Consider the following 14,822-nt stretch of genomic DNA (forward strand, 5'->3'; position numbering starts at 1 on the left):
TGCCGTATTTAATTAGACATTGTGAAAGTGGCGAATTGTAAGTGAAATAAATCCTCGATCGTCGATTATAAACACAAATCAATTATCGAACACCGAACTCACAGAATAAATTAATAATTTGATTTACATTACTTATTTTGTTTTTTTGGGGGGTTTTCATCATTGTTTTGTAAATAATATATCTTACTGAATGAGAAGGAAAAAGAGAAATTTGCGAAAAAAATCGATTGAAATATCTCTTGTGGTGTTAAACACCACAGCACGGTGAACATTGTGGAACATTCGTAGTGCGGTTACTATGGTAACCCAGTGTGGTGGTTTTTAATCCTTGTAATTACTTTTATGACGAACTTCCGGTCGGCCGGAGGAAGTTGTTCGGAGCGCTGGTTGCACGTGCCGTGTGTGTGTGGTTTTTATTTTTTTTTCACCGCTTTCCAACCGCCTTTCGAAGCATTGGGTGAAAGGAATGTGAAGACGCTTTTTAGATTTGTGTTCTGTGTATTTGACAACGTCCCGTGTGAACGTCCTCAAACGCACCATGCGATCCTCCACGTTGATGGCAGTTTAAGGTTCGTGTGTTTGTGCGTGCTCGAGCTGAATGGAAGTTTCGTCGAGTTTCGAGAATGCACCCGACTCACCGGGTGTACAAAAGTGAAGGTGTGTGTTTGTGTTGGTTAAATGTGTTTGATAAGTTTTGGTGTTTTATTTATTTATTTATTTATTTATTTCTTAAGACCGTTTCATGCGCCTCGTCCTGTCCGATGGAGACGTCTCACCGGCAGTTGCTGCTCGGTCCGCAGGCAGACACGTGCGTGTACCGTGTGTGAGGGAGCGATGCATTGTGGGAGATTGCAGTGATGCTGAAGGGTTCTGTTTCCACAGCGTCCAACAGAGTGAGACGGGGGAGAGTGGTGCTCCATGGAGATGCGGATGAAGGTCTTGCTGGTGGATAGGAGTTGAGCGGAAGCCAAGGAAGGGGGAGGTTCAGGAGGCCCAGGAGGCCCAGGAGGCTCAGGAGGCCCAGGAGGCCCAGGAGGCTCAGGAGGCTCAGGAGGCCCAGGAGGCCCAGGAGGCCCAGGAGGCCCAGGAGGCCCAGGAGGCCCAGGAGGCCCAGGAGGCCCAGGAGTTTGAATGATCGAACTTCCTCAAAAACCTGGTGTTGGCTCAACGGTTTGGGTGGCTGCCTTAACATCTCAGGCCTGAGGTTAGGGTCTTGAGTTCAAGCCCCTGAACCGTTGAATTAACACCAGGCGGGTTGACAGCCTGCCATCCTTCGAAGGTGGGCGAAATGAGTAGCAGCGTGCCTGTAACGGGGGTACAGGTGTGTCCCAGAAAATGATGCAGCCAAGCAGCCACAGGCTGCATAAGAATAAATAAATACTTCCTCAAGAGGATTATAAAGTAGGTGGTGGTGGGGTGCGTAGATTCATTACTAGTAGATGGCAGAGGGGTGGCTGGGCAGAGGTGCGGGCAGCGAGGCAGAGATTTGTTAGCTTATCTGGAGTTTAAATTCCCCAGGAAAATATAAAGAAAATAAATCTGGAATTTGAATTCCACATCGGGTATATTGTCATTGCGCGATGTCCATCCATCTCCTATTTCGACTTGTCCGGCCAAACCGCAAGGCTGATCCGGCTGAAATTTGGCAGCAACGTTCCGCTCGTGACTGGGAACAGGGATTTCAAAGCTCGTTCTGGTCACGTGACTTTATAGTAGGTGTAAAAATTGTGGACTTGGTAAACTCCTTCAAAAATCTTTATTTTTTTTTCTTTCTAGGCCCACCAGTCAGAATGCTCCCAAATTTGGGTTACACCATGAGGCAAAGGGGCAGATAAACTACAGGTCCAGTTGATTTGGGCCAGATTTTGGAATCTGTACAAGGTGCTGGTGTTTACCCAACTACTCCTTGGTAAAACTGCCATGGGGATCTTCAACATCCACCAAGTAATACGAACAGACTGGTTATCCAGTTTAACGTCCCTCTGAGAGTTGGGATGGTGTACTTTGTGATACACTGCCTTGTTGAGAAACACCTTGTTAAGACAGTTTACAGTCAAGTCAGGAATCGAACCCAGACGATACGGCTTTGCTGTACCAACCTGTTGAAAAACATGTGGTCGAAGAATAAATATATAATTTAAAAATCTTCTCTTTAAAGCATCTGCTTGAACACTTTTCGCAAACTTTAGATTTTAATTATCTTGATGCGCTATTTGCATGGGTTGTTATGTTATTGCACAAAGAGGTTTTCTTGTATTTGTAAGGGAGCTGGCAGAGTACTCACTCCCTGGGTGGGTCGAGTTTGCCTATTACTTGCTGACAAACAAGTCTAGCCTGTGTTTTGCAAGAAGACTATAGATGTTTGCGTGATTTGTGCTTTAAAAGTTCTTGATGGTTTGAAGGTCTAAAGGCTATGTTCCAAGAGTAGTTGGTGTCGAAGCCCTCGTCAAAAGGGTCTAATCTCTCAATCGTGTAAAAAGGCAAATCAAGAACCCCTCCCCTCCAAGTGGGCGAAATCTCTCAATGGTCAGCGGTCCAAGTTGTCTCATCTATCTGAAGCGTGTAAGGGGTCTACATGCTGTGACGGTCTCAGGAGTCTAAAGGAACTTCAGGGGTGTAATGGTCTGAAGGTTCTCGGGGTAAAAATGGTCTCACAACGTAACATGGGTCTTGAGTCTTGAGGATCTTGGTGTCTTCGAAGGTATTAGAGGGTATTGGGGGTCATAATGGTCTTGGGGGTCTTAAATGGTCTTCAAAGGTCTAAGGGGTGCCAGCAGTGTAAATTATTGAAAGGTTTAAAAGGTACATTCCAATAGTACCTAATTAATAGATGTAGTCACGTCTTCACAGACAGACGGACCATGTTTTTCGTTTCTCACTCACCTGGCCTTTAGTCCGGTGAGCTTGTGCGCTCAAGCAGTGTCCGTAGGTAAGTGAGACAGTGAGACAGACAGTCAGACAGTCAGTCCATAAACACTTGAGTCATTCTTGTTTGAACCAAACACACGATTTTGACGAAACTTGGCCACAAGCTTCATTGCTGATACTGAACGAAGGTTTATTGACCACATAAAAATCTGCGTTCATTGAGGGGTTTACGGGGGGGTTTTCTGACACTCCCTCCCCTCCCCCCCTCACAAAAAAGGTATTTGCTCTCTGCTATGAAACTACACACACACAATTTCAATGAAACTTTACCACAACTTTCATTACCAATGATGTACCAAAGCTTGTTCATGGCATCAATAAAAGAAAATCAGGGTCAAAGGGGATCTACTGGGGGGTTGAGTTACTGTTGCTCCTGATCCAGGTGAGCTTCATGATGCGCGGTCCTATTTTTATTAACCTCCGCTATCGAAGATGGATGGAGGTTACTGTTTTCACCTCTGTCTGTTTGTTTGTTTGTGAACAGTATTACGGAAAAAACTCTTGGACGGATTTCGACGAAACTTGGTGGGGGGATTAGGTGTGGTCCAAGGATCATGCCATTAGATTTTGGACTTGGTCCAAAAAAACAAAACTTAGAAAATTTTGCAACTTTTTTTCAAAAAAATTTCGATTTTATTTTTTTTGGCATTTCTACATGCGCATCAATCTAGTTTAGTTTATTCAATCGTGGTTCAGTAGAGTCTGATCCGTTTTGACCTACAATGAATAGGATATCAGGTTCACTTAAGTGACCCAGCAGTATTGGTGGCGGAGGTTTTGCACTCTACTGAGTGCTCCCCCTCTAGTTTGGATACTGCAGGAGCGAAGGAACTCAGCGTTGCCGGGTAACGCCGGATCATTCCTCCCTCCATATTCCCACCTCCACCCTTTCCCTCCCTCCTCCCACAAAGGTACCCGACATTTCCCTGGAATTGACGTATATCGATAGCACTACCACAATTAAGCACATATTTGGAGACAAACATTTTATTTATCAATCTGCAAAATATTGAACGTAAATATCAACCAAATTGAATGCATTATTGTAATTTATGCTTTTGGGATGAAGATATGGAATGTTTTTCCATGAAGGGCCAGACAGAACATGTCAATTCTTTGGTGTTCCAACTCTCGAGCAGCCCACATTGAGTTGACCATGTGAAACAGATCGAGAAGACCAATCTAAGACAGCAGCATGGCAGTAATGACATACATGGATGGACCCTCGTTTACGATAGTACAACTGCCCCACACGTGCTCTAACGACTCCAAAACTTATTCTTCGCCATTCTGACTTGCATCATTGAAATTGTGGCTGGTCTGGCTTTCAACAAACGAACAAATGAATAAACAAAAACATCTCATTCACTTTTACATAGTAGATAGATTAAATAATTACACATTAGAAACATGAGATGCTCAAACAAAAAATCTGGAAAAACATGGAACATTTTTTTTTTATTGTCGCCAATCGTTTGTTCACCAATTTGTGGAGAGGAGAGTGAAATGTGGAATACCGTGTGTTCACTATGGAATAGATGGATGGGTTTGTGTGTTCACCGTGGAATAGATGGATGGGTTCGTGTGTTCACCATGTTGAAGATCTTCTTTCACTTTCACCCCCTTCCTCTTCTTGCTGTGTTTCATTGAGCTTGTGTTCAGCTTGTTCACCCCCATCTGCCCTTCATCTCATTCCCACTCTCATTTATATTCTGCTGTTGGTGTTTCCCCATTTCCATTTTGTTCCATTTCTTTCTGCTCTCGGTATTCCACAAGCTACGACCGTGAACACAAAAAAGAAAATCGAAAAAAAGACACATTACAAGTGTTTTATCCCTCGTGATTCTATCAAGCTCTGCAGAGAGGGAAGAGGCCGCTGCTTGCCTACCTGAAGGATCAGGAATGTCACCGGAGAGGGTCGATTTTCCAGAGAGTTAGAGAGATCGCTAATGAAGATTAGAAATCGTATTTACATTTTTATAAACTTCATCCATTAACATTGATACTTTCAATTATTTCAGTTTTTGTATCATTGAACTTTTGTATTATTGGATCATGTGGATGCAAATTTAATGTTGAAGCTTTTGTTGAGCTTGTCCTTTGTCCACCATCTTCTTCTTGATCGCCCATTTTTGAATATCTGAAGGGCCAAACTTTCCCTTTGAGTTCCCAACCATCGGTTATTGCTTCTGTTCCTTTTGTGACTATCGTGACACTATTTTCATGTGTCTGACCTAGAACTGATGAACCAATATGCTCCACACAAAAAGTTTACTCGCATCAACTTCTCCTTGTACTGCCGACGCGGAAGATGAAGCCAGCCAGGGGTCCGAAAGCACCACCGCGAGCCGCGTGCTTATTCGAAACACCTCCGTATCCTCTGTGGTTCCTGGTGTAATGGTGTCAACCAGGCGGTCCTTTGTACATAACACGCAGGCACTGAGTTATCCAGAGGACATGCTACGACCACGGACGAGAGAGATTGCACACCCAGTGGTATTAGATGGTGGTGAGTGCTGCTTTGGTTGAGGACTGCCATAGTTTGCTGTTTATCTCTGTTTAATTTTTTCACATTTATATCTCTTATTTGATAATCAAAATGTATATACGACCTCTTTATTTGAATTGTAAACTAATGACAAAAGAAAAGGTGTCACACAATGCTCCGAGATCCCCACACTTCCCTGTAAGTCGAGAACATGATCATTGGTGTTGCTTGATGAATGCTCATAATAATCGGCATTGCTTTCATGGGTTTAAATAGCATCAAATTGTTGCAGGCCGGGGGGTCGGGTGAGAAGACCACTAAGTGGGGGATCGTCAAAAGCTATGTCGATTCCCACCAGACTCCCCGGAGTTGTAGGCCGTCGCACACTGATAATTCCGTGTCGCTTTACCGACCGTGGCAGCAATAACTCAACCGCATGATCTGGGGTCCTCCCGTATTTGGGTTAATCAGGTTTTTTTTTTTTTTTTTTTTTTTTTTTTTTGTATACCTTGGTCGAGGCTCGTATGAGAGCTAACACACAACTCACAGCAAGGTGAGTTGTGTGTTACCTAATTAATCACGTGATTTAATTACCGGGGAACATTCCCTCGGTACGCCTTGTCCGAACCGGATCACTCTTCCAGACTGGATCACTTTACCGGATCGGATGCAGCCGAGCGACACTGCCAAGGACGTACCGGCTAAAAGGAACGGATCGGTGGGAATAAAGTCCCGGCTAAGCTAGGATTCGGGCCATGCTGGATCAATGGAAGAAAAGCCAAAAACGAGTAGGGAACATTCCTCATAATAATAATTTATTTACAAGCAGGCGAGGAAAAATATGTGGCACAGTGAAGATTTATTGGGGTGTGTTGTGCATAGATAGAAAGAAGCGTGTGGTGCGACAAGAAACAGGCAACTTACAAAAGGGGACACAGAGCAGACTTAACATGGAAATAATAACAATAACGATCTTCTGCAGTCTTACTTAGGCAGACAGGTGCCAGGACACACATACAAACACACGCTCACACACAGACACAGAGCCCGATGAAGAGGGAGTTTTGCAACTGGGGGAGAGGGGGGGGTTTGAGGCTATGATGTTGGTACCTGTGCGCCCGATAACACGACGTGCCAACAATACGTTTCGGGGGTGGGGTGGGGGGATGCTCAGGTGCAGTACCCGACAGTGGGCACGTTGCCTCTGGCCCAAGCCGCACGTGTGAAGACTGTGCTCGTGAAGGAGGAGCTTGAGTGGAGAAGGGGAGAAGTCTAGAGGGCGAGGGTGGAGCAGTGGGCGGGATCAGGTACGCGGGTGGGGTCGACGTGGTGTGGGTGGAGGCGGAGTCGAGGAACAGGAGGGGGGTCGTGGTGGTGTTGACGAGGCGAAGCGTGGGCAGAGACAAGGAGCAGGAAACACAGACCGACCGGGCAAGAGGAACTGCCCCTACCTTTATAGGGCCCACAGCTCGGGAGGAGGGGCCATGCCGAATCCAAACGTCATCACCCGAATCGGGCGCTCAAATTGGCCCCAACCCCTCACGTGGCCCGTCGGCTTGGGCCAGAAACCGCCTCACTTCGTTTCCTGCAAGGCCACCCCAAACAGCGGCAATATTGCGCTCCGAACCCACGAGATGACATGAATCGCCCACACCGAAATTGGCACGCGAATCATCCTGCAAAAACCCCAGGGCGACCGGTCGAGGGTCCTGCATGCCCGATCGGGCGTTCGACCAGCGTCGATCAACGCGCTCGTGCCGCACGCGCAAGCGTGACCCGCACTGTACATTCCCTGGCTTGATCGCAACCATTCCCTGGCTTGCGACGAGAAGACGTTCACCATCCGTGGAGAATCCACTGCTGCCAGCGAGGACCGAAGGTACATCGCCATGGATAAATCCATGCACGTTTCATGAGCGGCGTACATGTCTGCACTCGAGCACATTCCATATAGTGCGTGGGGTTCGGCCATTACGCACGTGGCCAGTGCTCGCGTTCACACGACTCCGCTAGCGTGTGCGCGGGGTGAACACCAACATGCGTCGGGTATTGAGGTTTAAAAAAGAACAAGCCGCTTCGACTCGCACACTCGTATCCTGCCCAACATGGCGTGGGGTCGGCTTTATTGGCCTCTGTACGTGTTAAGTGCAGCGTGGGCGTTGTGCTGGCCGTGTTTCCCGTGCCATGAAAAGCACCATTCGTGCATCCTCTTAAGAGGTATTTACTTGCATGCCTTTCTAATGCAATCGGAAATTCTCCCCAGACCATCGGAAGCTCGAGTCGACAATCCCGCATTGCCAAGCGCACATCACTCGCCGCACACGCTGGGTTTAGGGCTCACCCGGGAACAAGAATCTCTGAGCAGCAGATCCCTCACCGTGGCGCCGCACGCGCTGGCCTCCAAGGCGCACGTGGCTGATCTACCTCAGGAATAATCAGAAAAGAAGAAGAGTGGGGAGGAAATGAAGAGAATGATTAAAGCAACCCTAGCTATTAGATCATCGCAACGCATTCCCTTATCCCGCTAAACAAAAGGAAGGGGACTATCTACACGTATAACTAGAGGGGGAGCGCTCGGTAGAGTGCAAAACCTCCGCCGCCAATACTGCCAGGTCACTCAAGTGAACCTGATATCCTATTCATTCAATTTGACGTCAACAGTGCTCACAGAGTTATAGTTTGCAACTTTCCCTTTTACTTTTAACTTTTACAGACTCAATTCATTCGTCATAACTAGATTCCTTGAGACAGAAATTGATTTTACGTGAGTATATCCACCTGAAGTTCCAAAATCAGCCGCAATTATAATTTTGGCATGTTATTTTGTTGGAAATCACTCAACATGTAGAAATGCAAAAAAAAAATCGAAATTTTGTTGAAAAAAAAGTTCCAATTTTTTTTTTCTCTTACAATTTTTTTTTTGGGGGGGGGGGGTGTTGGAAATCACTTAAAACATGTAGAAATGCAAAAAAAAAAAAAATTCAAATATTTTTTCAAATTGGCCGCCATTGCGGCCATATTGGATTTTGGACCAAGTCCAACAAAATCGAATGGCATGATTCTTGGACCAGACCTAACCCCCCCCCCCACCAAGTTTCGTTGAAATCCGTCGAGGAGTTTTTCCGTAATACTGTTCACAAACAAACAAACAAACAAACAGAAAGGGGTGAAAACAGTAACCTCCATCCATCTTCGATGGCGGAGATTAATAACAGGATAACTGTCTTGGGACACATATTTGTTGTATGCATGCGGTTCCGAGAACCACAACAATATCATTGCCTTCATACACTTCATATCCCACCAGTGTGAATACCATAACATAGTTGGTAACTGTACCAGTATAAATACCATAACATAGTTGGTAACTGTACCGGTTTAAATAGCATAACATGGTTGGTAATTGTACTGGTATAAATACCATAACATGGTTGGTAACGGTACCGGTATAAATACCATAACATAGTTGGTAACTGTACCGGTATAAATACCATAACATGGTTGGTAACTGTACCGGTATAAATACCATAACATAGTTGGTAACTGTACCGGTATAAATCTCCTGTGATCTGGAAAAACCTAGTAAGTCTGTTGAACGCAAATTTTAGAAAACAAAGGAAAACTGTTTTGCTTCAGCATTAAGCTAATGAAAATACTAGGTTCTTCCAAATGAAAAACTGCCAACAGGGATGAGTTTCACACACATTAACCTGATAAAATGAAGGTGTAAAACCTAATAAGTCCAAATATGGGTCTAACTACATTTTCACCAAAATTCAACTTACTAGGTTTTTCCAGATCACAGGAGAAATACCATAACATGGTTGGTAATGGTGGCAGTATAAATACTGTTGCGAATTCGCGCCCGCCGGCGTGCGATCGGCCACGTAACTCGAATCGCGGCACGTCGCCCACCGGACGGACAATTCTGTCGTGACCCTCTCGGACTAACGCCGGGAACTAGTCACGGGTGGGCCTTTCGGCCTCATCACGATCGTGCCAATCGCCCCCCCCCCCCGCGTGGGATAGGGTTGTTCGCCAAATTCGACCTACCTAAGAGCCCACACGGAGGGTAGACCGGGCGATCGCACCTCGCCGCAGGTCAACTCCGGACACGGGCCACTTAAGCGACCCGTTCTGTACTATCGGGATAACCGAGCGGTGTTAACATCGGCCTCGACGGTTCCGATTAATTATCGGGCGTATTAAGCCCACTACCAACCCTTTACGTGAAGCAAGATGGAGATTCAATTAAAGAAAAGACGAAGCGAAACAGGAAAAACAGTTAAACATGAGGCACATTTATTCCGTGGCACACGGAGAGCACACATATACAATTACAACAATTATGCACCAAAAGCAGATGTTACAAAAGAAACACAACAATGCAGATCTACTACCGACTACGCGAGCACACGGCAACACTTGCACAGTTTTACTTTACAGACGGCGCCAACAACACATATACTCAAAAGCAAAAGAAAAGGGCCACTCTCAAAGACAAGGGGGCAGACGGGGCCTGTGGGCCGCGAGACCGGGTGGATCCTACCCGTGTCTTGTGATGAGCCGCAAATGTGGCGGCGGTGCCCCGACTCCGCGCTCCTTCGCGGGTTTCGTTGGCACTGCTTGGAGTGGGGTGGGAACGGGGCCCCCTTTTCGCACTATCTCAGCGCGGGGGGGAAAAGGGGGGGAATTGTTGATGCTCTGGGGAAAGAGGATAGCTGGCTTGCTTGGGTCCCGCGACGAGCGACTCCACTGCGACCTCGTCGCCGACCGCCGTCTTCCTTGCCTCAGACCCGAGGTATCCGGTCCCTCTGCAATTCTCCTCAGCCGACTGCAGCAAATCACCTCGACCGTGCTCCAGGCTCCAGGCTTCCTCTCTCTGCAGCTCCCCGACAGACTCCGAACCCCGACAGACTGCCACTCTCCAGACCCGACTTGACTGCCTCGACCTTCCTGACTCCAACTCACTGCCTCCAACCTTCTCTCCAACTCAAAACTCTCAACTCTTCTCCAACTCGCCTTGACCGAAAAACTCACTGAATTCGCCCCGCGCTCGGCGCTTTATAGTGGTGTAGGAGAACCCATATGCAAATTTATGGATCAGAACGAGCTCGGGGGTGGAGCCACGCTCGCCCATTGGACGGAGAAAAAGGGGCGTGAATCTCCCCTGATCCTCGAATTTGCATATATCGATTCTACTCCGACGCGCCTGGAGGCGGGGCCAAACCGCCCCGCGCTTGCTGATTGGACGGATCAGAAGTGGGCGTGTATCATTCCTGATCCGACTTCTCCTCGGAAAGGCCGCACTTTGTACCCGCGGCTCGGCGCACGCCCTGTACGAGTCCAGGACAGCCTGACGCTCGGTGCCCACAAGCGGTGCGGGAATGGCCGCAGAAGGAGAGGCGAAGGTGATGGAGGGTCCAAAGTGCTGGTCCATGGCCACGGTGACGCTTGGAATGGCGGTGATGCGATGTTTGCGGGAGCGAGTTGTGAAGGTAAAGGTCGTGGCTGTTGGCGTTGTTGTTGTGAAGCGGCGTTGCGGTTGGTGGTTGTTGTGTGATGGCGGTTGAGACGTGGTTGGTTCAAAATAAAGATAGAACAGAAAAACGGCTATCTTAAAGGGTCGCAGCCCGAATGAATCACATTTATTCCCCCTAAACAACGGGTTTGGGGCTAACTACACATGTACTTACAGAGATATCTCACCTACGGGACCTGAATGGTGGTTTGCGAATTTCCTCAACCGCAACAATACCATAGCATGGTTGGTAATGGTGGCGGTATAAATACCATAGCATGGTATGTTATGGTACCGGTATGAATAGCGTAACATGGTTGGTAATGGTACTGGAATGAATATCATTGCATGGTATGTTACGGTACTGGTATAAATGCCATAGCAGAGTTGGTAATAGGACCGTTATGAAGAGTTCTATTTATTTTATTTCGTTACTCGTGTATTTTTTTCCTCATCCTTATCGAGGAAATATTTTATTTTTTGATTAATCAATGAATTGATTAATTACTTAATTATTATCAATTTATTAATTACTTATTAATTTTATTTCTCATCTGGGCAATATCTCAGGCACCTTTTGAACTGGGAAGCCGATATTTGGACATGACAGTGACCAAGTGATTTGGCTATAAAGGGTGTTTTTGTTTTATTGATTAATCAACTAATCGATAAATTTTTCATTTTTCGATTGATTACTCTATTTTCAAAAAGCGGCACATTCAGATGAAACAGTGATGGTGTCGGTATGCTATTCGGCAATTAATTGAGAAATTAATTATTTTACTATTATTATTTATTTATTTTAATTGTGTAATTAATTAATCAATTATTGTACACCGCTCCCTCCCAATTCCGACTCCATGTGCTGCGAGGCGGCATCACTGGGCGCCGAAGGTGCGCCGGCAATGTCGTGCTGGATTTGTTATCTTGCCAAAACGAAGTTTTTGCAAGATATGTTAGTCAGCTTGTATGCTTTTTTTTATTTTTATTTTTATTTTTTTGTTTATTTGTTTGTTTGTTTGTCTGTAATCGCGTATAAAAAATTCTGCAGAGCACAGTTATCATCGGAAATTTTTGTAACTTCGCATATCAGAGGCCTATCGAGGTCCCTTTCAGTGCACAAAATTTTGAAGGTCAAGGTCACTTTGGCGCAAATCAGGGGAGTCGACGAAACCCTTATTTTTTGAGTAATTTTGATCGGATCGTCTTCATACTTCATGGGAATAGAGTTCATCGTCTGACGCTCAGCTGATTAATTTTTGGTGGCGATTGGCCTTGACCTTCATGGTTAGCACCTGAGGTCAAACATATTTGACCCCAAGGTCAAATTTTCAAGTTTTAGGAACCATATCGAGTAGTACCTCAAATTGGACACCTCGATGAGTGCTTTCTAGATATGTCAAGCTTGAGACATTATGACGTCATTTGGTGATGTTATGAGGCAAAAGCATATTTTTCATGGTTACTCTGTAGAACGATTCTCATCGGAATCTCTCGGAGGCAGATATTCCTCAAGGAGTTGCTCCTGGTGGATAGCAGCTCTGTTCACCTCAGTGTCACCTGAAAGAAGTCACACGTGGTCACCTTTTGGCAAGATATGGGTCACCCTGCGGGTGACAATGGTTTATTTTTTATTTATTTGGCATGGGGTGGTCCACTTTAAATGTACCACAGCTTGTTATTTATTTTATTTCATGACTCATGTAAGTTTTCTCATCATAATAGAGTCCAGTATTTTATTTATTTTATTTTGTTACTCGTGTATGTTTTGTCATCGTTATCGAGTACAGTATGTTATTTATTGTATTTCATTACTCGTGTACGTTTTCTTATCATTATTGAGACCAGTATTTTATTTATTTTATTTCATTACTCGTGTATGTTTTCTCATCATTATTGAGACCAGTATTTTATTTCATTACTCGTGTACGTTTTCTTTTCATTATTGAGACCAGTATTTTATTTCATTACTCGTGTACGTTTTCTTTTCATTATTGAGACCAGTATTTTATCTATTTTATTTCATTACTCGTGTACGTTTTCTCATCATTATCGAGTACAGTATTTTATTTATTTTATTTCATTACTCGTGTACGTTTTCTCATCATTATTGAGACCAGTATTTTATTTATTTTATTTTGTTACTCGTGTACGTTTTCTCATCATTATTGAGCACAGTATGTTATTTATTGTATTTCATTACTCGTGTACGTTTTCTCATCATTATCGAGTACAGTATTTTATTTATTTTATCTCATTACTCGTGTACGTTTTCTCATCATTATCGAGTACAGTATTTTATTCATTTTATTTCATTACTCGTGTACGTTTTCTCATCATTGTCGAGACCAGTATTTTATTTATTTTATTTCATTACTCGTGTACGTTTTCTCATCATTGTCGAGTACAGTATTTTATTTATTTTATTTTGTTACTCTTGTACGTTTTCTCATCATTATCGAGTCCAGTATTTTATTTATTTTATTTTGTTACTGTTTCACGTTTTCTCATTATTGAGACTAGTATTTTATTTATTTTATCTTGTTACTCGTGTACGTTTTCTCATCGTTATCGAGTACAGTATTTTATTTATTTTATTTCATTACTCGTGTACGTTTTCTCATCATTATCGAGTACAGTATTTTATTTATTTTATTTCATTACTCGTGTACGTTTTCTCATCATTATTGAGTACAGTATTTTATTCATTTTATTTCATTACTCGTGTACGTTTTCTCATCATTATTGAGTCCAGTATTTTATTTATTTTATTTCATTACTCGTGTACGTTTTCTCATCATTGTCGAGTACAGTATTTTATTCATTTTATTTCATTACTCGTGTACGTTTTCTCATCATTGTCGAGACCAGTATTTTATTTATTTTATTTCATTACTCGTGTACGTTTTCTCATCATTGTCGAGTACAGTATTTTATTTATTTTATTTTGTTGCTCTTGTACGTTTTCTCATCATTATCGAGTCCAGTATTTTATTTATTTTATTTTGTTACTGTTTCACGTTTTCTCATTATTGAGACTAGTATTTTATTTATTTTATCTTGTTACTCGTGTACGTTTTCTCATCGTTATCGAGTACAGTATTTTATTTATTTTATTTCATTACTCGTGGTATGTTTCCTCATCGTTATCGAGTACAGTATTTTATTTATTTTATTTCATTACTCGTGTACGTTTTCTCATCATTATCGAGTACAGTATTTTATTTATTTTATTTCATTACTCGTGTACGTTTTCTCATCATTATTGAGTCCAGTATTTTATTTATTTTATTTCATTACTCGTAATGCGTTTTCTCATCATTGTCGAGTACAGTATTTTATTTATTTTATTTTGTTACTCTTGTACGTTTTCTCATCATTATCGAGTCCAGTATTTTATTAATTATATTTTGTTACTGTTTCACGTTTTCTCATTATTGAGACCAGTATTTTATTTATTTTATCTTGTTACTCGTGTACGTTTTCTCATCGTTATCGAGTACAGTATTTTATTTATTTTATTTCATTACTCGTGTACGTTTTCTCATCATTATCGAGTGCAGTATTTTATTTATTTTATTTCATTACTCGTGTACGTTTTCTCATCATTGTCGAGTACAGTATTTTATTCATTTTATTTCATTACTCGTGTACGTTTTCTCATCATTGTCGAGACCAGTATTTTATTTATTTTATTTCATTACTCGTGTACGTTTTCTCATCATTGTCGAGTACAGTATTTTATTTATTTTATTTTGTTACTCTTGTACGTTTTCTCATCATTATCGAGTCCAGTATTTTATTTATTTTATTTTGTTACTGTTTCACGTTTTCTCATTATTGAGACTAGTATTTTATTTATTTTATCTTGTTACTCGTGTACGT

The 14,822-nt window shown here is 43.2% G+C and overlaps 1 protein-coding gene across 13 annotated transcripts in view; it reads left to right on the plus strand.

Moving 5' to 3' along the window:
• Window positions 1-356: 356 nt before the first annotated feature.
• Window positions 357-14,822, plus strand: part of KIAA0586 (KIAA0586 ortholog) — a 389,421-nt gene continuing 374,955 nt past the window's right edge. For 7 of the 13 annotated variants that reach the window (XR_015059775.1, XR_015059776.1, XR_015059777.1 and 4 more), the window contains exons 1-2: window positions 358-657; window positions 5,167-5,437. Coding sequence is in view for 10 of the 13 variants with exons in the window: in XM_085887218.1 (XP_085743344.1) it covers window positions 5,182-5,437 (256 nt within the window). In the remaining 3 variants the exon portion in view is untranslated. Of the gene's footprint in view, window positions 658-755; window positions 809-959; window positions 1,280-5,166; window positions 5,438-14,822 lie in introns of those variants that run through there. The other 6 variants (XM_085887222.1, XM_085887213.1, XM_085887216.1 and 3 more) reach the window with 6 other exon arrangements.

The sequence above is a fragment of the Eptatretus burgeri genome, chromosome 7, assembly GCF_056783735.1.
Source record: "Eptatretus burgeri isolate ZD-2024b chromosome 7, Ebu_testis_v1, whole genome shotgun sequence".
Classification (NCBI taxonomy): Eukaryota; Metazoa; Chordata; class Myxini; order Myxiniformes; family Myxinidae; genus Eptatretus; species Eptatretus burgeri.